Source organism: Notothenia coriiceps, unplaced genomic scaffold (genome assembly GCF_000735185.1).
Source record: "Notothenia coriiceps isolate Sejong01 unplaced genomic scaffold, NC01 NC01_scaffold00024821, whole genome shotgun sequence".
Lineage (NCBI taxonomy): Eukaryota > Metazoa > Chordata > Actinopteri > Perciformes > Nototheniidae > Notothenia > Notothenia coriiceps.
This window is the reverse complement of record NW_011357522.1, coordinates 1-24,311: the sequence shown is the minus strand read 5'-3', so window position 1 is coordinate 24,311 and position 24,311 is coordinate 1. Positions and strand designations below refer to the sequence as shown.

Genomic DNA, 24,311 nt, shown 5'->3' with positions numbered 1-24,311 from the left:
GATATGACGTCTGATCAGGAAGATGTCTGAGATAACTGAGGTTTCAATTAGTTCCACATCTGAAGAATACACATCTTTTGTTTTCATATATTTTCAACACTGTTTTTTTATAACGATAATCATATACAATTTAAAGAAGTGTGATGTGTTTGTACAGTTAAGTTGTGGGGAGTCACTGGGTCATATGCTATTGGAGGTATTAACAAAAAATAGGGATTTCAATACAAAACTCCTGAATTTGCATGGCTGCTGTGTGTTTGTATGACATAGATAAAAATATAATTAAAGAGGTGAAGAAATGTGGTCAAATGATAAGGAAGATATTGAAAAATACAATGTTTTTTTATACATTTTTTTATATTTTAAATAAATGGAAAAAACACACAAATCCAACCCTTCATTTAAAAAAAGAGGCGTGTCCTACTTGTCCTGGACTTACTGTGAATTAACAACAAACATCAGCTAAATGCTACGAGTCAGTCAAACATGAGTAACTTTTCAAGAAAGCATGCCAGTAGTTTTTTCTATAATCTAACTGGCAGACAAACAAGCCAACAAACAAAACAAATCAAAAACATAAGAAGAAAACCATCTCCGAAAGAGTTTTAACACCATAACAACAAAAATCTCAAATTACATGATGTAATGTTTTACTGACTGACCATCCTATTTGGGCTCCTTGTTAATAAAAAAAGCACGGTGTTCTTAATTGTTTGCCGATGAACTCAAAATCTGTATTGACCAACAGTCAAATGACAACAGACATTTTCACCCAAAAAGGGGCATGGCCATGGCGTAGAAGGAAAGTACCAGGATGGGTTGATCTTATGTATACAAAGCATTTCCACCCTAGACAAAAATGCAATACTTACCAAAACAAAGACAGCAGCACTTTAAAACAGCCCCATTTTAGGGGGTCTAAAACCCCAGAGTAGTGTGGATGCCAGGCGTGAATATGACTAAAGTTATGCATTTGAACCAAACATATTATTGTGGGTGTAGCTTCACTGTGGTGTGCTAATGCTGCCTAAGCTTGTTAAACAATAAATCATGTGAAAGAAGATTACTGCACAGGTAGGCCACCTCCAGTGATGTGTAGCTTATTATGCAACTGACATAGTTTCCAATTATAATGACTGTTGCATGAAGGAGGGGTTACATTTGATCAACATTTGTATGTATTTCAAGAAGTTGGATAATATGCTCAGAGATTTACATGACAAGATAGAAACCACTGTAATGTCTGTAGGTACATTTAAAGTAAGGATATTAGCTAAGCTTAGCATGAGGACAGGGGAAATATTGAATACACCAAGATCTGCCAACCAACACCTCTAAAGTTGACTTAATAACTCTCTTTAGTGTAAGAACAACATGATGTAAAAACGTACAGTATGGAATTACATGCTCGTCTGTTCCTTGACGTCCTGGACCCCTCAGTGTCACTATAAGTACGCCTGCCAACAGTCAGAGACACCAGAAAGTCGCTGTGGCTCGCCAAGAAGAAAAGCATTTTTTTCTCAAAATGGTGAATATTATATTAGTCTTAGAGTAATATACAAAACTTGGACAACGTCTCATGACAATATGATGATGCCAAGTAGGCTATGCCATAATATAAAGGGACAGGGGCCAATACAAAATGCTCTCCTCTTCCATACATGTTGCTCAACACATTTGGAGAATGATTGAATTAAAATATTAAATGCGGAAACTATATCCGGTGGAAATTGGCGTTGTGTATATTGACAGACTTTTCTAACCCTAACCCTAACCCTAACCCCCTAACCCCTAACCCTGACCCTAACCCTGGAAACTATTAGTGCTTCCAATAATCCGATATCAGGTGCTTTATAAAAGACTAATAATGATATGTCCCTGCTCAATTTGATAAACGTTTTCAGAAAGACACACAAACAGGATTGCAGTGGAAGTTAAACGCAACAAAAATGATGGCTTTTCCTTGTTTCTTTGAGTAACACATATTTGCACTTTCAACACATTATGATGTCAATACTGTCATTCTTTCCTTATGACATGTCTTGTGTTCAAAAGTAGCAAACACAAGTGTGAAAAAAGGGAACACCCGTGTGACAGCAGTGTTGCAATCCTCTGCAAAAGTTTAGAAATAGGCCATGAGCTCACTTGTAATTACTGCAGTCACAGCCAGTATGAGGTATCATAGGAATAGCTCTCTCTCTCTCTCTCGCTCTGTATTTGACTCCTACATGCTGGTATCAACAGGAAAGAGGCAGCCAATGAAACTAATTGGGTGGTGTGTGTTTTATGAAAAGAACAGCCTGTACTGTCCCGAGGTTCCCTCCCCCCGCTCTCTGACTGGCTGGCTCCTAAGTGGTCTGCTTTTTTTCTCTTTGCTGTGATTGGATCCAGGGAATGTCAATAACTCCAAACTTTTTTTTCCTCCCTCCTTTCCTTAGGACTAACCCTTGTTGTTTTCAACTTTAGAGGTAGAGCTGGACTGAGAGGATCCAGCACAGTCACAGCCTGCACTCTGGCGCTGTGCTGTGTTGTATTCCAACCACACACATTAGATTTTATTATACTAAATGGCAGTAGTAACTTCATAGGAAGTAGAGCAACTATTGGCAAATTATTGAAAATGCTTTGGTAGTTAGGGACCTACAGGAAAAAAGCTTACAACTGGATTATTGTTTAAAAAAATTACCATTATAGGTTTTTACTTAAGGTTATACTGTTGATAATGTATGCAGTGTCATTCATCAGACCAGACTGAAGAACTAATTAAAACTCTTTAGTAACGTGTTTGTACTTTAAACCTGAAGTGTGTGTTAAGAGTGGATTGGGAGTGTGCTTTGCAATCAAAAATGTGTATGATTTCTGAGACGTAACAGAAACACACAGGGTATAAAATCGATTATTAGGCTCAGTTTTGCAACAATTTATTTATCTTACAAACAATAATGAAAATATATATTTACAAAAAATGTATTTTCAGGAAGCTATACATGTACACCAACAATAAAAAGCTTAACATAAATAAGTTAGTAGGATTTTTTCAGTGTTTTGAAAAAAAAAGAAGAAATAAAGCACACAGGTACACTTCAAAGTTTTACGCCAAATAAGAGTTGTTTTTCTGCCTTCAAAAAAAAGTATAGAAATGAATAATAGTGCAATTTCATGTTCCACATGAATTTCACACCACAAATAACAAATCTTTGATTCACATATTTGCATAATAAGTAGCCCAGTGTATTTAACATATTGTATCTATGTTAACCTGGACTACACCTCTTATTATAAGGGGCGGATTACGTGACTTAAAAGCCACTAAAATATTAACTCATCTAATTAAAAAATGTTTTTAAATTCTTAGGATTATTAGCAAATAAAATTTGGTTGGATATTGCTCAGCAGTTAAACCCCCCTCCCTTACCCCCAGAACAAAAAGGCACAAACTTTGGCAAAAAAAAGGAAATACAAATGGGGGAAATAAGGACACCATATTTGCATGTAAACTTTATGTCATGGCTGTTCCCAGTTTAGATGGACCCTCAACTTACAGTGTGGCCATCTGGGCCTTCACAAAAAAAAAAACACTGGGACAGATAAAGCCATAGAAAAAGTGAAGACATTTTGTTTACACACAACCCTGACTTCTTTTTAAATCTGCATTTCATCAATTACCTGAATAATAATAATAAAATATGACCAACTTAACAAAATAATATGTCTCTGTTGGAAATTGCACTGCAACTTCCAGAGTCAAATTCACACAAATACATTTAACAAAAAGGTATGAAAAGCATAATATGCTTTCTTTATGTGCTACATCTGAAACATAGGTAGTAGATTTAAAAAAAAAAAAAAAATGAGCAAAAATCCATTTGCACACTGCTACATTGTCTGCTTCTTCTGAGGCCATTTAAATTGAAATGTGTGCCAAAACTTGATAGTGTACATATTCAGTGCTTGTGCAGCCTCTCCTCCTCCCTTCTTTAGGAAAAGGCTGCGTTTTATTTTCACCCTCATCTGTCAGATGATGACTAGGCTACAGTGTTCCATCAGCAACAGGTCTCCCCGCTCTGTGGGAAATAAAGAGGAAACAAGCTGTTGGATGGTGCAATTAAAAAAAGCAGTTGCTCGTGCTTAGAAACCACACACACACACACACACACACACACACACACACACACACACACACACACACACACACACACACACACACACACACACACACACACACACACACACACAGGTTAAACAGTCATAGCCCGATGGGGTTGTGGAAGATAACAGGAAAAAACAATATGTTGGTTTAAAGAGCTGATGACGTGTAAAGTGCAGGATATAAATGTGTGCTTGCCTAAGCTAAACAAGTGTACAGAAACTATATTTGCGTCCAGAATTTTAAGCAAAATCCTATATATGATGCTACATTTTAATGGCTTAATAACATTGCAACAAAAAAATATATATATTGATTTCTAACCTGGCACTGTTTTTCACTTGGCCTCCGTTCTAACCTCCGTGCTGGGTCTCTCCTCCGAGGATTTCACCGCCTGACTTCCTGCACTGTCCGACTGGTCTTCATCATCCTCTTCATCGGTATGCGACCTTTTACCAGGACATTCGCTGGAGCAGGAACCTGGCAGGGAAAACAAGTGGTCAGGGTTTTAAAGCTTCACGTTTAAAAAGGCACCTGACATCTTCGACAGGAGGTATAAACTACTAGATTTAAATGCTTAATGATCATATACAGGAGTAGCTACAGTGTAGATATGGCATTAAAAATCTTAAGTGTCAGGGTCCTTTAAAAATGCACCATATATAAGACCTAAAACCATTGAAAAAATATTGCAAGAAACAGAGTAAAAATAAAATGGTGCAAGATTATGTTTGCTACTATGGAATTAATAGTGTGAGCTCTATCCCACTTTAACAGAGTAATTCTCAGTCTGCCTCCCCCCCCCCTTAAACTCACTTCAGTTAACCCTACGCTTCATGCCTCTGCATTGCAGCACAGTGAGAAATACACAGCAGCCTTTAAAATACGTGAAGAATAATCACCTGAAGCTCCTGAACGCCTCTTCCTCGAACCGAGTGTGTCCGGTTGATCCGACCTCCCTTCGGCTCCCTCCTGGTGGTTGTGTCCGGGCAGGTCTTCCTCTCGCTGGGGTCTCGTGTGAGGCTGCCGGGTGTAAAACTCCGGTGCGTCGCGCTCCTCCTCCCAGTCGAAATTGCGCGGGGAGAGCGGTCTGTCGTTGACGGGGTCGAAATTATACGTCTCCGTAAAACGCTCCACTTCTTCCTGTGCAAAAGACTGTAAATGCCTGTTTAGCTCCTCTGGGTCCGGTTTGCCAAAAAGGTTTCTGCGCACCGAGGGTCTCGCGTTTTCCGGCTGCCGCGCATCCACCCTCTCCAATGTGGGGCTCGCGGTAGAAAGGCGAACATCTGACATTTTGTTGCACATATAGACAATGTGGGGAAGTAAAAAAAAAAAAACCTTTCAAACTTCTATTTCCAAGTAGTATTCCTTTCAAATGCAAAGTCACGGGGATGCTGCGTGCATACTCCGCGCGTATCATCCAAAACGCGTCCGCGCAAAAAAAAAAGAAGGAATTAAGCTTCTCCAAAGGGGGCAGGGGCGTTTTAAGAGAGCCACTCCTGTCAAGTCCGTAGTAAGGCTGATGAAAACAACAAGTCAAGTCATAACAGCCAACATGGCGTTAGAGGGAGCTACGAGTGAAGAAGAAAAGTTGACATCAAGGACTATTTAAATAGAGAAGGCGATTCATTGGTCTGCGCACTAGGACCGCCCATTGAGCTCTTAAAGTCGAACAGAGGGAAACAACAACACAGGGCTGGATTGGATTAACTCTACACACGACACGAATATGGCCCAATTAACCTGTTTGATTAGTTAAATACACAGAGAGCAAAGGGAACAAAGGCTATGGTTATAATGGAGTGCGAAATCCTGCTTTATCGTTCCATTAGTACTCCATTTATCACAGCTGGCTTCAGGATAGACATCAACTGAAAACATACAGGACAAATATATCATTTGATGTCATTATCTCATCTCATGTCATTTGTATCTATATGTTCGTGCACTGTGACATGTACTGAATAAAACAAAATGTATATAACACTGTAAACTGATCTACAGTGGTGTAGCGCCGGGCTATCGCAGGAATAAATCATTAAATGCTGGTACTAGTGCTGACAGATATAACCGCTTGATCTGATTTTGTGTCACATAAATAGTTTAGGCACACTTGATTCAATCACTGTAATCCATTCAGAAACAGCTTCGAGGCTATTTAAGGACAATGAGACACTTAAATGAGGTTTTTCTGCAGGAAAAAAAAAGCAAAATAAGCCACAAATCTGCCTCCCAGGCATCCGATGACATCAGCTCTGGAGCAGAAAGCCTGCCGTCACCATTGGCACGGTGCCTATCGCTGTCAGACTTTGCCACTGGTGCCACAGAGGAGTTTTGTGTGCTTCACTGGTTGTAATTAATGCGTGTGCTTGGAATTTAAACACTGACAAAACAGAGTATGGTGCAGCTTTAAAAAGATCTTGAAATTCACCACCATTTCCCCGTGGTTGGTTCTCAGTTTACAGATTCCTAAAGATTTAAATTTGTGTTCATGCAAGGCTTAAGTTATCAAATTAATTATCTGTACGCCCCAGAGCTGTATAGTAATCCTTTAGTAATTGATTGAATGCATCTGCAGTAGTAAGCAGCACTCCTTGTGCCCAGGAGTTCACGATGTCCCAATCTAAACTCAACAGTGAATGTCGCTCTGCATTCCTCTTCAGCATTCGCCAGTAAAAAAGCACTGGGCCTGCCTTAAAGGCCATGCTGTTTCAATTAGCCTTTTCGAAAACGTCCAGCATCTCGTGATAAATACGGCAAGGCCATCTGCTGTATCGATGTTATCGCCAGGATCACACTTAATCCATCATATATTTATGCTGCTGCAAAACTGTGTTGTACAGAGTGATCCCTTAGATGAAAACAGATTAAACGGCAAGTGAGAACAAAGGGAGTGTTTTGGAAATGATTGAACTGTTTATCACAGCTTAATGTAGAGTGGGATGACGCAACCGCAGCAGGTTATGTCACTGAAACTAACATTAGTTACATATTAATTATGATCTACAATGTAACAGTCACAAAACGGAGAAAGAAAGGTCACTGTACGTACCGTTTTTATAGTTTGAGATAAGACAGGAAAACATTTTCGACTCCGTGGAAGTCAACAGTGCACTCATTGTGGATGCAGAGATGCACTCTTAAAGATGCGTCATGTCCACACACTAAATAGATAGTTAGTCGTTTAAATGTTGCCACATGTTCCCGAAGTCATAAAAACGTCTTCTCTCGATAAAAGGGGGCATTAAAACATTGCAAAACAGGCATAATTCATCTCGTTCAAGAGGAAATTGTACACAAATTAATATATTTTCTACATCGCAAGAGCAGACATGAATCTGTTTTTAAAACTGCACAGAAACTAGTCTTTGGAAATGCTATGACTTCTTTTGAGTCGTATAATTAAAATAATAGTGTTAAACAGTTTGTAATGAGTGTAAGGTAGCAATATATGAAACTTTTCATGTAGAAAAGTTTACGCCACTGCAGGGCAACTATGCACAACCAGTACATGTCATCAGAATTTTTTTAACTAGGAGTCATTTTTAATAGCCTGCAAACCAGCGGGGCTGATTTTTGATTTGGAGTCTGCAACCACAATCCATCAGGGGTCCGGCAAACCTAGTCACACCCAATGCTTGCTTCTATAAAATCCTCTAGAAACTAATAAACAAATAAGCCCCTGAAGGCTAATAACAGCAGCCTAACTTTACTGGACACAAGCATAGACTAGTATTTTTCTAATGTGAGGTGTTCATTTTCCATCAAATAAAAAGCTTAACCTCAATAAACTACAGGATGTTTTGATTGTTCATATGGTGTGTATGCAGTTGAAGGTTTTTTCTTGTTCTTGTAAAGCACCTTGGCACATTTGGGACCCTTATATTCTTCTATTGGTGAGCATGTTATGGACCTGTAGTCCGATGTCAGGAGACGGCAGCCTTAGAGCTCTGCTTCTTCTTGGCCAGCTCGGCCTGGATCTGATGAGGGAACTGCTCCAAGTGTTTGTTCACACACTGCATGCAGAACCTCTTGGTGTAGAAAAGACTGCAGTCCTGAGCAGAGAGAGAGCACCGTCCAACATCAGTGCTCCATTTTCAGATAAGCACTGGATATGTTCTTTTTTTAAAAAGATGGATTACTTGATTTTAAAAGGCACAAGTCATACATCTGACACAGCATGCCACATAATTGCAATGGCATCTGAAGAAAACATCCAAAACATATTTTTCAAATCCAGACTGGACATTCAGTTCTGACTGATAAGCAACTTCATTCAAAAACTTTGTTTACATTTAATCAGCAGATAATCAATTGAAATCCTGAATTACACCACTAAATATTGAAGCTGTAGCTAAACACACCAAAGTAATCCAATTTAAATACATCTTACCGATCCAACACAGACACACAGGCTGCACATGCTGCAGGTAGACCCCAACACAAGAAACTTCTCCTTGTCCGGACTGAAGGGGTCCTGGGTCACAAAACACTCCTCAAGCAACCTGTTGGACGACAGAAATGTAGATATAAGTTGATATAAACCTTAATTTAGATACGCAGATGTGTTTTAATGGACATAATGTGTCATAAATGTAACGTTTGAATCGCTTTAGGGTTACTTTCGCTGCTACGTTAGCCGTGGTTATGCTATTACGTAGCTAACAACATTAGCACAACATGTTTGCCTTTTTTTGGTCCACTTACACAATGGCTCTGGTGTTTGGTGGTTTCTGGCCGTAGTAAGTAAAAGGGCTACTTAAACCACACAACTGGCAAGTAAATGTTTTTTGACGTGGCTCGCTTGTTTGCTCCATCTTTTCTAAGCAGAGGGAGCAGAAACGGCTACTTCCTGCTTCTTCTTTCGAGCAGCCATGTTGTTACGTTAGGTTTTGGCGCCACCTAACGGTCGGGTGGTATACTTTTCACAAAGCAATAAACGAATTAATATTAATATATCGTTTAGAACTATTAGCATTTAGTGAACCAGGCAAAAATAAAGTGTTGACAGCAGTTAGTTTAACGTGTAATTAAAGGGAAAGCACAGGTCTAATTAATACATGAATGGCTTACTGACTTCCAAGATACAAAGCTATCATTACAATTATTAGTTCCATCTGTGCTTTTCGTCCTATGACAGTTAAAAATTCTGAAAAGTTAAAGATATGAGCTAATTTATTTAAACCGTGCATTATCGACAATCTGATGAGCAGAAATCAGTAGCAGAGAAAAAGTCAAATACAAACATAAATGAAATATATTAGTTTATTACAATCTACAACATGGCATAATTCCTTTTATTGAAAAAGAAAATGCATTTTTATTGTACTCTAATGTACATGATACACAAAATAAACAGTTTCATTATGACATGAAACAATGTTTCTACAAGTACAGCAAAGGAGGCAATCGGCTCTTTTTAGGGCCTGTTCTGCTGTTTCAGATCCGTTCACTGTGATCACCACATTCTTGTTATATTTACAAAATAAAACATAAACCAGCTTAATAGATTATTGCGTTCGTGGTCAAAATATTCAATTGCCATTGGCCAAAAATGCGTCTCAATGGCAGGATTTGTAGAAAACACTTCTGATAAAGTAGGTGAGGTGAGCTATCATGTTGTCTAGCAGTAAGATAAAGGATTACAATAAATATTTTACACATGAAATGACAATGTTTTTCAAACAATGGCTGCTTACATTTAGTTTATTGGCTGCTTGAACGAAGCGCTGTTCATTATTTATAATGTGAGAAAATTCCCTGATCCAACACTAAAGAGTTACACATCTATCCCAAAGTTACAATGTTATGTCTTTAATGAATAAGGTGTGGTCGAAATTGAGGAAATATGAGCTCAAGCATGGAAACAATATGGCACTTGGTCAATACTGATAGATGTTTTACCAACCACTTATCTCAGAATGGACGAGGGAGATGTGCATTTCAGAAAGGAAATTCAAAAGACTCAAACTCACACATGATATGCACTGAATAGATAAAATATTAGGAATATGTCTTGTATGGAGTTGTAGCGCCTATTGCACAACCAACATTTCAGTACATATTCATGTCTGCTTCTTTTGCGACAGTTTAATTATTCAGTTGTTCACAGGCTAAGTAAATATTTAGTATCAGTGCACGACTGCACGTATGACTGCAGCAGTCATATCCGGGTATCTTTATTATGTGTACACCCATGTTAAATGCAAGTTTGCATAGTCTACTCCCCATTTATAATCAGTTTGAGTGCTTTCAATTAAAAAATATGAAAGCTCTATTATGTTAGATCAAAACCTTTGTTCACCACTGTGTCCCCTTTCACAGATTTACACAAGTCACCTCCAGGAGTTGTTTTTCCCCTTGGAAAAATAATTTCATTTATGTTTTGTTCCAGTAGAAAGTTTTGAAGTCACAGGATTAAATGCAACTCAAGCTGTGTGCACCCATAGGAGCTGCCCAAAGCTTACAGTACTTTGATATGCTTGAGTGTATCAGTTCATATTCATATACACCCAAATTGTAGTGGCATACATACAGTAAATATTCTAAAACATGTCCATGTGCCATCCCCTCAGTACATGTCCCTGTATATCTCTTGCAGAAGCGGATGCAGTGACGTGTCCTCAGTTGTTTTGATTTCCTGCACCAACTGAGCATGCTCCGTGACCAGCTCCCGGAGGTCAGCCAGTTTCTGCAGCAGTCTCGGGAAGAGGAAGTTGTTGTCCGGGTGGTTGGCCAGCAGGTGGAGCCGTAGTGCCTGAACGATGCTTTCCTGCAGCTGCTCCACTGGAGACACATCCACCAGCCCTGGGCGATCTGAAGGAAAAAGAGGTCAGATAAAAATGTGTGACCATACACTAAATAGAAGAGACATAAATACATCTTAAATCTAATAATAGGAAACCAACTCAGATCTGCCTTATTTTCCTAAACCCTCTCACTATAAAATATAATTGATTATATAGGTTAGTTACCTCCGCAGCAGATAATGGCAGCCACAAAGAGTGCCAGGTCACTGTCGTCAAGCTCCAGGGAGTTAAAGCGTGTGGCAAACTGGAATTTGGGCTCCATCATGTCGCTAAATGGCCGCCGTAGGCTTTTGAGGAACTCTCTGGTGATAAAGCCTCCACCACGGGCCACCAGGAGGCCGTCTTTGTTCATGCAGGAGGCCAAGAGGGTGAAGAGGGCTTCGTAAACGCCGTACTTCAACAGAGTCACCTGGGTGTGCAGGTAAGAAGGACACAGCATGACTTTGGTGTGATTTGAAACATCATTATTTTTTGTGTCCTTTTTCCACATTAAATTCCAACATAAACTCAAATCGATTAAAATTAAAATCTGTGGGACTAATGGTATTCTGATTCTGATTAAGTAACATATTTTTTTTCCAAAGCTGACATACACCCACCTGATCGTTCAGATCCAGGTTCTGGAAACCTGGCACTGCCTTTGCGAACTCCGTCAGCTCCGTGACAGTCTCCACCGAGGTGCTCTGGCAGCAGTGGAAGAGCCTGGCTTCAGCCTCCCTCTGCTGGAGCTCCCCACACCCCAAGTCCAGAACCACCTGCCCTGCTTGAAGGCTGCTCTCGGGTTGGTCACCGTTAACCATATGGGCCGCTAATGTCCTCTCAGCCAGCTGGAACGTCTCCATGTCATGGATGATGAAAGGCTGCTGGGAAAGATAAGAGGAAGGAATGTTTGAAGGTGAGGATATCGATAAATCTGTATGGATACAAGTATTTTTTTTACCGGCTTGCTTGTCTTTCCAGTCAGTATGAGCCGAGCTTTCGCCTTGTTCATGTTGAAGTTCTTCATGTAGGCTTCGTGGATTTGCCCAACAAGAATTTTGTGGTCGACCAGCATGGGGCTTTCCACCCCTTTCTCCACCTTCTTGCTTTCTGCCTTTAGCTTTAGCTTCTCTGCCTGAGGCATGCGACCAAAGCGGATGGCTAGTGCAGAGAGGCATTCATCATTAGCAACAGCTTTCAAACGGTAGGTGTGTTATTTTACAATCAGACTACACACAGAGGCATCATAAATATCCTCCTACAGCAAACATGCATGTGTGCAGACAAGTATTTGCCCCCCCATTAATCTGTTCTCTTCCCCCTCCTCAGAGGACAACATGTCGTCCTCTCAGGTTTCCGACGCTGCCCTGTCTGCAGGGGGAGGCCATTGTAACGAACCCATTGACCCTTCAGCAGCGAGTGCAGATGACGGGCCAGATGTGGAGTTTATGGGCCTGTGTTTTGTCAATGTCAAGCACGCTTTGGCAGGAGGTTGTTCTATAAAAACCTAGTCAATGCAGAGCAAGTTGAACTGGAGCCAAATCATAGAAAGTTCTGCCGTTACATACTATGGTGTTGACTGAGAACGTGTTGAGAAATGTTTTATGTAACTGCATTCAGGACTAGTTCTTTTTGTTATATCAGTGTGTTCAAGTGGCTGCTAATGATTAAAGTTTTTAAGCTAATAGACTTTTAGCAAGACTGTTATGAAATATATTGTAACTTAAATTCATAATCAATAAAACACACTTTTGGCTGCTACTACTTAACAAATGTAAGCTAACGTTAGCTAGCTTTAGATAGTGCTGTGTCACTGAGCTAATTACAGTTAGCTAGTCGGTTTACTGACTTCATGACTCTTCTCTCTTTGAACTACTGTTGCACAACTTTTACCATTATTGACAACTATTCTGTGATTGTTACTTGGGGCTGGTATGTAGCAAAACGTTTAATAGCTTAGCTTAGCTTCTAACTTGTGGTTCAGGCCTTACCATTGTGGGACATTCCCACAGAAAGGCACTTATGGAATCGGCAGTACTGGCACTTGTTGCGGTTCTTCTTCTGGATTTTGCAGTTGCGTTCACATTTATCATACTCCAGCTTTAGCCGGATGGTTCTCCGGAAGAAACCCTGGTTGAAAGAAGGACATATATTGAAGCCATCAACTTCAGTCATCATTTGAAGAATAGTGATGATGTTATGAGTACTAAAAAAAAAGCCCAGTGTCCTGATGTCTTAAAGCACCGTTCAGCTTTGAATTTAACCTTGTTATACTTGCTTGTGTAGTAGTTATTACTTACATTATTTAAGAAACATCTAACTATCATTCTATGAAGCAAGGCTATACACACCATATGTCCGACACCTATATCTGCAGCCCCTGTGATACATTGCATGCATTGTACATTTTAAGCCCTGGTAGAACCACTGTTACATAACATTATGGTTGGATGTTGTGACGGAGCGGGTCACAGAGTGACTGACTCTGCCACTGACAGCCGACACACACACACACACACACACACCACACACACACACCAAACATTTCCTGCTCTCTTCCATCAAAAGGAACCATGACATTTATTATTTAGTGTGCGTTTGTTAATTTGTTAAATGATTATGAGTTATTATGAGTGGTGGTTAACCTGTTTATGTTTGAGTCAGATTTTTTTATGTAGAAATGTGGTTTGAGTTGATTGTGTCACCTGTGGACGGTGAGCCTGTGGGAGGGGCCATGGGATCAAAAGGGACGGTGTTGGTTCCTTGTGGATGATTAGTTAGGACTGTGTCACTCTGACGAATGTTGCAATAAGGCAACAGCTGGGACATGTTTGGAGGTGGGTTGCAGAGAAGGCAACCCAGAGCATGTTTACTCTGATGAGTGGTAGACGGTCTGTTTGTGGAGTTTTATTTTGTTGTCTAACTTGTACTGTTTCGTTATTTTATTTTTGCTGCCGTTAATAAAGTATTTTTTAAGCTCAAGCCAACCGACTAGGTCAGTGTTTTTTGAACGGACAATTGAACCCCGTCACAGATGTATAGTGGAATAATGTCTATATTTAAAGAGAGACATTCCAAGGTCTCAAGGTGAATAATAAACTGTAAACTTTCTGAAGCAAAACTCTGGTTAGACAAGACATCATGCAGCCCTATGACACATGGAGATAAATGCCAACACATGTCACACATGTACCTAAACATATGATCCTTTGACACTGTCATATACCGTATACCTGTGAGTAACAACACTAAACACCTAAAAACAGAGATGTATTGTGCAACACCAAAAGAGAAGTTTGAACTGCCGCACTATTCAAAGCAACTGTGTAATAGCAGGTAGAGGGGATTTCCTTCCCATTAATAAAGGCTTTCTTTGCGTCACATACAAATGTAATACCCTCATCACCACTGAGTTAATCCCTCGCACCACAGCAGCACATTCCATTCACATTCCCACTATTGAGCGCTCGTCTCTTAAAGCGAGGTGTTGAATGTGATACGCAGAGACAGTCGAGCATGGAAAACGTGAACGGCTACATATCACAAGCCAGGTTTTTCCATGAAGACGCAATACCTTCAGTTTGGGAACAGAGTGCTGTCAAAATACACCTCTTACATGAGCAGCGTCTAACAGCTTTGACGTCATTATGACACAGAGGCCTAGTTTTGCTTTGTGTGCAACTGAAAGATCATTTTTCAAAACCTACACAGAGGAAAGTAACGTTTTCCAACAAGTGTCCATCTCTGGTGTCTCCTCTGGGTCATAGTGATATTGAAGGCACAGTGCCAGTCCACAGGAGTGAAAAAACCGGATTAAAGCAGGCAAGGTCACAAGTGAAAAAGTCATGCAAAAATAGCAAACAAAGGCTCAGATTAGCAGCAACAACATGCCGTCGGTTTACAGAGGAATGAGACTACTACAAGCTCACATGACTTGAGTCTCAGTTGCAAAATGTTCTCATTGCCACTGTCTTCTGACATTATTGTAAAGAATATAGTACATGTAAAGTATAGTCTATAGGACACTGAAACCACTACAGAAACATCATTTACACGGGAACGCAAACGAAACGCAAACAAACTGAATTCGATATAAAAAAAGTATTCCGTTCACACGGATACGGCTCAATAAACGTGTCCCTTCAAAGGAGACCGCTCGACCCGCTGGAGACGCTGTAGTACATATGCCGGGCCTGTAAGTGGCGCTGTACTTCCGCCACAAAATACATCAAAAGCGCAGCGAAGAATACCCCCAAGCATGGTTGCCCTTCTGTTTATTCTCCGCGGTGGATTTAGCAACATGTAGTTCATCATGTCCACTTGTTGCTGATGGTTGTGGTAGAGGAGCTGTAGATTTTGCACTAACATCTGTAGCATGGTCAGTAGCAGTAGACCATGCTACAGCAGAAAGGGCTATACGAAAGAGAAAAGTAGCGGATACAATCCGTTTCGTTCCCGTGTAAACAGCACATTAAATAAAACATCCAAACACTCACACCCCTGCCATACTCTAATAAAAACTTGTTTGGGGTGACACTTTTAAAAAGGCAAACTTATGCTTGTTATACGAAGTCATCCATTACTAAGCTTCTTTGCTACTAAAAACCCATATCAACAGAATAACTGATACTAATCGAGTCACAAGGGCCTCTATTGGTTTTTTTCAGCTGCGGTAAAATGCCTTTGGCCAGTCAGCATGCTCTGTCAGAGGTTCAAGAGAGGGTTATGTAATTCCAATTCCCATCAGACAACCAGTAACAAATAAAACAAAAAGATGATTCATACATAAACATGTCAGCACAAAGCACCTTACTGTGTACTGCTTTTCCAACCTGTAAACTGTGTGCCCTATCTTTGCTTTTGCTCTGATGTGTTTTAGGGTTCCTTTAAAACTGCATCACCCTTTTTTGTTTTAGCTTTGATGTGTTCTTTGATATCTTTAAAAATATATATTTGTTAAAGAAATTCCTACAATCATCAAGTTAGTAATAAGTCATTATTTAGTAAAAAGCCAGGTTATGTGCCAGCAACAGCTTGATGTGTGAACAAGACAACTGTATGTGTGTGTGAGTGTGTGTTTTAACATCACTCAGTTTGGCTCTAGGCCAAGCAGGGGAGAGGTGACAAGTCTACCAAGGCCGCCCTGTCCCTCACCTCACATGACCTGGTGGCGAGTCTCAGAAACTTTCCACTGCCCTCCAGGTCAGAGCTTTGGATGTGTTTGGGTACACAATACGTATACTGCCTGTTTTACTAACACTAGGACCGCCAGAGGTCGCTGTATACCTAAAACCTCCAACGGGTAAAATGTACCCGCTATAGATTTTCAAGGTACAATGTTCTTTTATTTATCATACAGAACAGTGAGTTTTGATCGCACAGGGATGAAACTTATACCAATAGAATCTGTGGACTCTCAGCTTTTTTCATATGACATAGTTTGTGCAGATAGCATGATGTTTAAAATATCGCTAAGAGTGCTGATTTAAACGCTTGGTGTTAGACTTGTGTTTTGTTTAGGTACAAATCTCTCTATCTCTCTCAATCGATATATCTGTAATGTTCTGTTCTATGAACATATAATTGTCTACATAAATAGACGACGCGGACTACTCTCATTCCGAGTGTCCATCTTTATTCAACTGGCACGTAACCTGCACACATGCATTACGTCCTCAACGTGAGCTCAGTCATCCAAGATCTTGTATTCTCCAAGATGTTACACTATCTATAACTATCTGTCTATCTCTCTCTCTATCCATCTATCAATATATCTATCTATCTATCTATCTATCTCTCTATCTATAAGGAACCGCAGTAGACAAAAGGCGTTGCTCTAGCAACACGTCATGTTTACGCTGCATTTTCTATGAGGTAAATATTACCCACTGGCGGATATAGGTATAAATGGCATTTTTTTTGGCGATTTTTTCAATCTGACTTCATATTGACAATTGTTAACAACAGAGGGTGCTAGATAACACACTTTCAGGAAAAGTCACGGACTGGGAGACTTTAATATGTTATGGAACAAAAGTTACATACAATAAAAAAACAGCTGCGGGTAAAATTTACCCGTTGGCGGTTCTAGTGTTAAGTCTAGTTGCCAGCACTGTGAACCCGGAATACGAGTACCCCAAAGCTTTATGATAGAAATCTATAGTATGGGTCCCCAGCCCATAGAAACTGCCGGATGCTATGTTGCATTATAGCCAGACAATAGTACAAAAAAAGCTTGGCCTATTTTGTGGGTTATCGAGGATGCTGAATCCATTTCTGACATCAGGATCCAAAATGTCAAACAGAATAGGGCCAATATTTGTACTCTCAGTGGGCTGATTTTGACAACCATGAGTAGTATTGCAACCATTGGATATAGAGAACAAAAGAAAATTATTACCTCTAGTGTCAAATGCCAGTCAGCGAAAACTTCAAAATAGACCCAAAATCCTACAAAATCGGCCCAACAGAAGTACAAATATGGCCACAATCGGTTAAAACTACCTCTCTAATGTCTCACCTTGCAGCCCTCGCAGGCGTGCACCCCGTAGTGGAAGCCCGAGGCCTTGTCAGAGCACACCCGGCACTCCAAGTTGAGGGGGCTGAAGTTCTCCTCTGGTCCCCCCGCTGCTCCACAACCCCCCGACGAAGGACTGGAGGCCGGGGTCAAAGTGTCTACAGCAAAACAACAAAGCAGAAATGAGACAGATGATTTCAATGAGCCACTTGAGCAAATTAAATTGGAATTCAAACATCAACTTTTGGTAAAAATGTTTCACTTATTGGTCAGATGAAATATTTCTGTAATTGCAGATGTTGAATAAGGAGACTTCTTACAGGTTGGCCAAAACCTTTAATATTTCTTACTTACACGCACCATATGTACTTTTCTGCCACTAGTTTGGTGGTTGTAAAGTGGTGTGGGACCATTGTTGGCGCGCAGGAGGTTTTTAAGGCAGGCCAAAATATCCACAGTGGTCTTCTCCTTTTTAAAATCAATGGTCACAGTGAGAAAAATGCGTAAAAACCAAATAAAGCCGTTTCACTGTAATAAAATCAGTGTTTCTTCAACAGGGTTTGGTAGATAAAGGATGGGCTGCAAGCTAATCGCTAACATGTACTACACTTGCTATTTTGATATATAAAGGCCCAGATTTTGGTTGAAATGTGGGTGAAATAAATCCCCATAGTAATTTTCGAAATATTAGGGCCTATATAAGCAGTTATTGGGACTATTAAAATGTGTAAAATGCTCCAAAAAGTAAAGACTGTCTGACTCAGTGATGTTTCTGCAGCTGTTCCCTCAGCGATGTTTTGTAAAGCAATGGTAGACATATCATCGAATACTTTCTTACTGAGTTGGAGGGCAAGGGTGGGGGCTGTGACATCTGTAATTTTCCACTCAGGGGGTGCAGAAAAACTCAACTCATAATAAGGCGAGTGATGTCTGTATTGTAGTCTTTTGTACTGATCATCATTGATATCTGTTGTATTGGCAGAAATGCTTATGTTAATAAATACTAAGATGAAACTGAATGGATTATTTAACTTATCAGTCTAATACAAACAGCAAAATATAACACAGACTATTATTGGGAATACAGTATAATGTTCTAAAAAGTGGCCATCAGACGTACATTAAAGGGTCCCAATTATGCATTTTGGAGATTGCCCTTTCCTGTACTGTGTTATTTAGGTTTTGGTGCATGTAAATAGTCTGCAAAGGCTAAAATAAAATGACATCATAACGCAACACTCGCACTTCTATTGGCTAGCGCTCCAACACCTTGTACGTGATAGGCTTATGGGAGGGACATTTCTAAGCAGTTGACCAATCACAACAGAGCCGGCCAGCTAACCAATCAGAGCAGACTGGGCTCACGTTTCAGACAGAGGATGAAAAGAGGTGCTGCAGCACAGGCAGAATGAGAAAAATAAATAACTTTTTGAACATTAAAGCACTTGTCATTTTTTCAAGTGCTGCTCAGGAAGTTAGAGACAACATCATGGTGGAGACAGAGAGAGAGGTATCTAATCTTCTGTTATCAGGCACACAGTGAACTTACATGTGGAGCCTAAAAGGTCAGAAGGTCAGAGTTGTTCTGTTTTCATGACTGTTCATGTACTTAATGACAATGTATTTCAACCACATGGCTGCTCAGCCACTCACCAAGTGCGATGGAGCTCTCAGACCCCGAGCTAGTGCTCTGGTACACGGGGAAATCGAATCCCAGCGTGTCGTCACCGATGGACTGGGAGATGTCACGGAGATCCTCCATCAGGTCTCCACACAGCGGACTGTCCAGCAGGGAATCCCCCAGTGGGGACGGGGGGCTAAAGAGATCCCCTGCCATGGTGGAGATCAAGCCAAACCTGGGAGGAACAACCCCTCACTCACCAGACTGTGATAAGAGGGGGGAGAGAATTAGGTTGAGGAAAGTGGTTGATCACGAGGAATCCTGAAAAAGCCATGAGATTGGTTGCGAGTATGCAAAACACCCAGCTCTGATAAAGATAGGGAAGCCTTTCAACAAAAACCTGATGCCATTTTTGCAAGCGACCAAAAACAACTTTAAATTATTGTTATTATTAGGACTTTTCTTTCACATCAAACAAGCTTTTCACAAATCCAGAAAAACTGAGCTTTTTGCTATTCACAGTTTGGATGAATAAAAAGGCCAGTCTCACATTTTAGTATAGATTAAGGTTTGGGGAGGTATGATGATTCATAAGGACAGCTGCTAGGACATTTCCCCAGACCATTAGATCATTTTTGGCAATATTTAAAACCAATGACTGCTAAATGGCAATATTGACTTTGATTTAAAAAAAAAAAACGTAGTTATATATTACATTTACATAACCTGGCATTTTCTTGTTTTTCAATAGATTTCCCCCCAAAATGTTATGTTATATTTATCCATATTTTTCATTCTCAAAAGCATTTTGGCAGACAATAAAGACTCCAGCATACACTTGTAAAAGTATTCTTAGAAAAATGTTTCATATTTTAGCTTATTTATTGATTTTAAATGTTTTTTGTTCTTTCCGAATGACACCGATTAATTCCAATCAGTTTTCTTCTACCCCGTAACATAAATGCATAACAAGGTTGAGGTAAAATCAAGTCAAAATCTGACATGTTTCAGGAACTGGCCATGTAACTAAAAAGACACTTCATACTTTCAAACGAGATTTCAAAGATTTCAAACCTTTTTGTGTATCTTAAAGTTTAGTTCACCACTATCTTATTTCAGTTGACTTTTTTGACGAGAAAGCATGATAGATTTAGATTACAAGTTAACCTGAGATGACATACACACAAATTAGAAAACGAAGTAACCCCAAATTGCCATGAAGAATAAAAGACTACTCACTGACATCAGACCTGCCATGCAGTGGGGACAGAGGTAAGTTAATAATGTGAGGGTGCTTGTTTAACAAGTGAACCATGCCCATAGAGTCAGCAGAGCCTCATTATTCACAGATTAAATTCCAGCCTGCCCAGCCAAGGTAAACATAAGAAAATCAGATTTATTAACCAACTCCATAATACTGCTCCAGAGACTAGATACTGTGCATCGCAGCTTTGAGACTTTCTCTCTGATGAATTACTTTCAACAAAGAATAAAGTGTCTTTCTATGACACTGCCTGTCTGTGCTCTCGCAGTGGATCTTAAAGTATGTGTGGGAGGGAGTTTGGTGGAGCTCCCAGCTGCTCACAGCGGGGTAAAGGACATCTGTTTGAGCCATCCCACAACATCATAGCAGCATTGCTCATGTCCTATAACGCTCCCTTCAACTTCCAGTAACTCGCGGCAGATGTTTCTGTTGTTGTTCTATGGATTGCTGATCTATGTTCAATTCAAACAAAGTTATACCATTCAAGCTGCCGGAAGTCCATGTAAAATCTCAGTTTACACAGCTGCATGCATCTGTAAAGCTCTATGATATTGTGCAACTCGTTGAAATAATGGTTGAACACAACAATTTGTCAATATTCTGTCTTTCTGTGAATGCTGGTCAGACTCTGAGAACGTGATCAATCCAAGCGTGCTTGTTTTTGTTTATCTAGTCTCTGGGTTGCAGAATTTCCGGACATGGGTCCAGACATTATGCCAAAGGTGTGTAAGGGGGAAATAAGTTAGTGAGTTTAGGCTCATAGCCACAACATATTGTATACCTCATAAATTGAGGCAGCTGTTAAAAAATGGTTATATGTGTTAAACAGTTGTTTTCCTGGAATCTGTGGTCATGGTCTTTCCACGTACATCACCGAAAGAATACACTTGTATAGAAAGTAGTAAGTAAGAACCAAATATGCGTAATGTATCTAAATGTGTGCAATGTTTTCAAAATATGTCAGATCTGAACTCACCACAAGACTTCCACATCTGGATTTCACAGTTGAACTGGATTTATATCTGGATTTTGTGCGACCAAGGCAAATACAATAGTTTGTCATATTTAGTGCACAGAGGTTTAGGAAAGAGAAACAAAAGTGCATAACACTTGTTTCCAAAGGGTTTATGGATAAAGTAGGTCAGAAGTTTCAATGATGTATACACAACAAGCAGTACCTTAAACTGATTATATAACAAACGGTTAGCCAATGCGGAGACCCTATAATCTGGGAGATCTGTTCCGCTTTAATGGTCTTCGTATGAACTCTGAAGCTGCTCTGGTACTTTCTTGAAGAGTCCAGAGAAAAGTCCATTACACTAGCCTAACTTACTCAGGATGAAGACATGCAATAGTTTTCTAAATCCTGTTTGGACAAGCACCCTCAAAGTCTTGCTAAAATCTTAAGGTGATCGGAGGCGTGTGGCGCAGTGGATAGAGGTTGGTGTTGGGATCAGGGGGTCACAGGTTCAAACCCCACTGCAGTAAGCATGTCGTTATGCCTCTGGGCAAGACACTTCACCCCGGGATTGCCCACAGTATTGAGTATGTAAGTTGCTTTGGATAAAAACAAGTAACATGTAATGTAATCTAAGGTGGAGCCCTGAGGAACCCCACATGTCATAGAATATCGCTTAGATATGTGTCTGACAATAATTTGCAACTTAAAGCTAAAAAAGTTGCTGGTCGACTACTTTTCCCATACTTTTGCTGGAGATGACAGATTTGAATAGGTCTTTAGTTGTTAAATACTGGCAGTTTTTAGTGTCTAAGGGGAGAAGCCTGATTGGAAGGTTAACTATTCTCAGCATCTTCAACATCTGCAGCCAACAGTTAAAAAACAAAGGTTTGTCTGATGCTTTGACTTTTGTCCCTAAAGAAAAGAAAAACAAACTCCTTGCATTCTTCAATAGTCAGTCTTTTAACAGAGTGAAGTGGAGTTGTTATTTCTTCCCACCATTCATGCTCAGCTTTTCTGCTCTCTCTTTTCTGGATTTTGACAGCTGCAGCATCTCTGCATGGTGCTTTCTGTTTGCCAGACATTCTTTACATCCCGTATGGTGCTACACGATCAATGGCATGCAATTTTAGAGTTACAACAGCAAGGTTTTTGATCGATATAATAACTCTAAACTACGCCTGTCTACAGTGAAACTTAAAATAAAACTGCTAAAACAAGTTAGTTAGTTGATGGCAACTCACCTTTTTCATTCACATTATACAGCTTTGATGCAACTACGTCCTCAACTAACTCTTAACTGATATGACTCTATTATTTGATCTTGATGACTTTGGCCCAGCCCGCGTTTCCCTCACACCTTGAAGACATTGTGTTTTAACTCACAGAGGAACTGTATTCCTGCAGTGTTGTTCTATCTATAGTTCAACAGGAAACTCAATGGACAGAGAGCAGTCAGCTGCACCCAACAACAGCATGTTAGCAGATGACTAAGAGGATACAAGAGACCCACTCTCACAAAAACTTTGATTTAAAAAAGGACATCATGGTGATCTAACAGCCTCTACTGTGTACGAATCAGATGTGTTGACCTTTGTAAGACCTCTGACGTCTCTGCAACAAGGTCATCCATGTGCCTCAAACAAAATAAGAGGAAACTCAAAACAAACTCATACATCTTGTTCACTTGTGACTCTGCTGCACAGACAAGTGTATGGAAATATACTGCTGGCTGAATGGGGAATTCATAGACAACACAAAAATAAGAATGAAGCATGTTTTTAACACCCTGGGAGTATGGGTTTATTAGAAAAGCAGGTGTAGGCTTAACTATTCAGTACATTTAAAGGGGGGGGGGGGGGGGGACTCACTCGCCACATGCAGCATACTGAGAACAAAAGCATGCATTCCTCTTTATTTTAGGGGTAGGAAGCATCTGAAGTATGAGATATTATCCACGTTCTACTCTTAAAAGTTAGTCAACTCTTATAAAACAACAGGCATGTAAACTGAATCAGATGACATAACAGCACAGTTGTATAAACGTGTTCATTACCTCAGAAGCTGCTATCCGGAGCATTTACCAACGCTAGTGCCGGGATGGACACCTCGGTCCCGTGACAATCCGACGCCCTGATCCCGGCCGGCTCCGGTGTTTAAGGTATGTCGCCTCGCTGCGTACCGCTGTTAAACCTCCGCTTATTCTGCAGGAAATAACGTAGAGACGGATGGCGACACGCTGCGTACACCCCCTGACACACCTAGGGTTTCAGCCAATGGGAACGCAGGGATTTGAAAACGGACCACTTTTTTTATTGTTATTTTTTTTTTGGCAGAAAGCAATCACTTCCTGGGGGCTCGGGGAAGTGATTGATTCAGGGTGGAATCTGTTTTATGACTAATAACAATAATAATAATATAATGTAATATAGAATGTTTCGGTATGAGGTATAATATTTTTTTAAAGAAAAACGGGACAAAAAGTACAACTCCAGGATAGAGATTTTTTTCTTTTAGTAGTGTAATTTTATTTTTAGGGAAATGTAATATTCATAAAAAAAGATGGGCCTACTCCAAATCAAATACATTTGTGTTACTAATTTTATTTTTGCCAAAATGTCACATTCACAAGAACAAAATAACTGACTAAACCAGATTAACATTTATATTTAGGATTACAACATGGCACCACTATTAAACATTAAAAACAAGAAGGCAACCAAAACCAAATGTGTTCAACAAAAGTTTTGCTTGAAATGTAACCTATTGTCTTAATCACACTTTTCTTTATTTCTTATTTGTTTCACTCTGTAAATGTACCTGTGTACCCCTGATGTCAATATGTTGTGTGTAGAATGTTTCATGTATATATATTTTTTGGGAAAAAAGGAGAAAAAAGTGTGAGTGTGGTGCAGCTTATTATATGTTGAGATACTGAGGTTTTTATGATCCATATTTAAATATGAGTATATTCCTCTGTAAGGTTGAGAATATACGCTCAAATAAACACATCAGG

General features: G+C 39.9%; 3 protein-coding genes across 5 annotated transcripts; all 3 read right to left on the bottom strand.

The window, feature by feature from the left end:
* Positions 1–3,805: 3,805 nt before the first annotated feature.
* LOC104955766 (cyclin-dependent kinase inhibitor 1B-like) lies at positions 3,806–6,268 on the bottom strand. The gene is made up of 3 exons (XM_010783155.1): positions 5,050–6,268; positions 4,472–4,627; positions 3,806–4,064 (listed from the first exon to the last, which is right to left on the bottom strand). The coding sequence occupies exons 1-2, from the start codon at positions 5,450–5,452 to the stop codon at positions 4,485–4,487; spliced, it is 546 nt and encodes a 181-aa protein (XP_010781457.1). The 5' UTR covers positions 5,453–6,268; the 3' UTR covers positions 3,806–4,064; positions 4,472–4,484.
* A 775-nt stretch (positions 6,269–7,043) lies between these two features.
* On the bottom strand, positions 7,044–9,058 carry cdpf1 (cysteine rich DPF motif domain containing 1). Its single transcript, XM_010783154.1, has 3 exons — positions 8,855–9,058; positions 8,541–8,652; positions 7,044–8,202 (listed from the first exon to the last, which is right to left on the bottom strand). The coding sequence occupies exons 1-3, from the start codon at positions 8,962–8,964 to the stop codon at positions 8,074–8,076; spliced, it is 351 nt and encodes a 116-aa protein (XP_010781456.1). The 5' UTR covers positions 8,965–9,058; the 3' UTR covers positions 7,044–8,073.
* Positions 9,059–9,398: 340 nt separating this feature from the next.
* Positions 9,399–23,515, bottom strand: LOC104955763 (peroxisome proliferator-activated receptor alpha-like). 3 transcript variants are annotated; one of them, XM_010783151.1, is made up of 8 exons: positions 23,352–23,515; positions 19,106–19,337; positions 17,456–17,610; positions 12,927–13,065; positions 11,897–12,096; positions 11,556–11,819; positions 11,122–11,365; positions 9,399–10,963 (listed from the first exon to the last, which is right to left on the bottom strand). In XM_010783151.1, exons 2-8 carry the CDS (start codon positions 19,287–19,289, stop codon positions 10,719–10,721), a joined length of 1,431 nt encoding a protein of 476 aa, XP_010781453.1. In that variant the 5' UTR covers positions 19,290–19,337; positions 23,352–23,515; the 3' UTR covers positions 9,399–10,718. The 3 variants fall into 3 exon arrangements, with proteins under 3 accessions (XP_010781453.1, XP_010781455.1, XP_010781454.1); XM_010783153.1 differs by having other exon boundaries at positions 11,556–11,816; XM_010783152.1 differs by lacking the exon at positions 23,352–23,515 and adding an exon at positions 20,313–20,556.
* Between the last annotated feature and the right edge of the window lie 796 nt (positions 23,516–24,311).

What these genes read in the sequence shown, in the direction of transcription:
- LOC104955766 (XM_010783155.1), bottom strand. Translation starts at nt 5,452, where the DNA reads ATGTGCAACAAAATGTCAGATGTTCGCCTTTCTACCGCGAGCCCCACA. An exon ending in GAGGCGTTCAGGAGCTTCAG is followed by an intron (nt 4,628 to 5,049) that starts GTGATTATTCTT and finishes TTTCCCTGCCAG; the next exon opens with GTTCCTGCTCCAGCGAATGT.
- cdpf1 (XM_010783154.1), bottom strand. Translation starts at nt 8,964, where the DNA reads ATGGAGCAAACAAGCGAGCCACGTCAAAAAACATTTACTTGCCAGTTG. An exon ending in CCAAACACCAGAGCCATTGT is followed by an intron (nt 8,653 to 8,854) that starts GTAAGTGGACCA and finishes GTCGTCCAACAG; the next exon opens with GTTGCTTGAGGAGTGTTTTG. An exon ending in TGTGTGTCTGTGTTGGATCG is followed by an intron (nt 8,203 to 8,540) that starts GTAAGATGTATT and finishes CTCTCTGCTCAG; the next exon opens with GACTGCAGTCTTTTCTACAC.
- LOC104955763 (XM_010783151.1), bottom strand. Translation starts at nt 19,289, where the DNA reads ATGGCAGGGGATCTCTTTAGCCCCCCGTCCCCACTGGGGGATTCCCTG. An exon ending in ACGCCTGCGAGGGCTGCAAG is followed by an intron (nt 13,066 to 17,455) that starts GTGAGACATTAG and finishes TCTTTCAACCAG; the next exon opens with GGTTTCTTCCGGAGAACCAT. An exon ending in TGCCATTATCTGCTGCGGAG is followed by an intron (nt 10,964 to 11,121) that starts GTAACTAACCTA and finishes TTTTTCCTTCAG; the next exon opens with ATCGCCCAGGGCTGGTGGAT.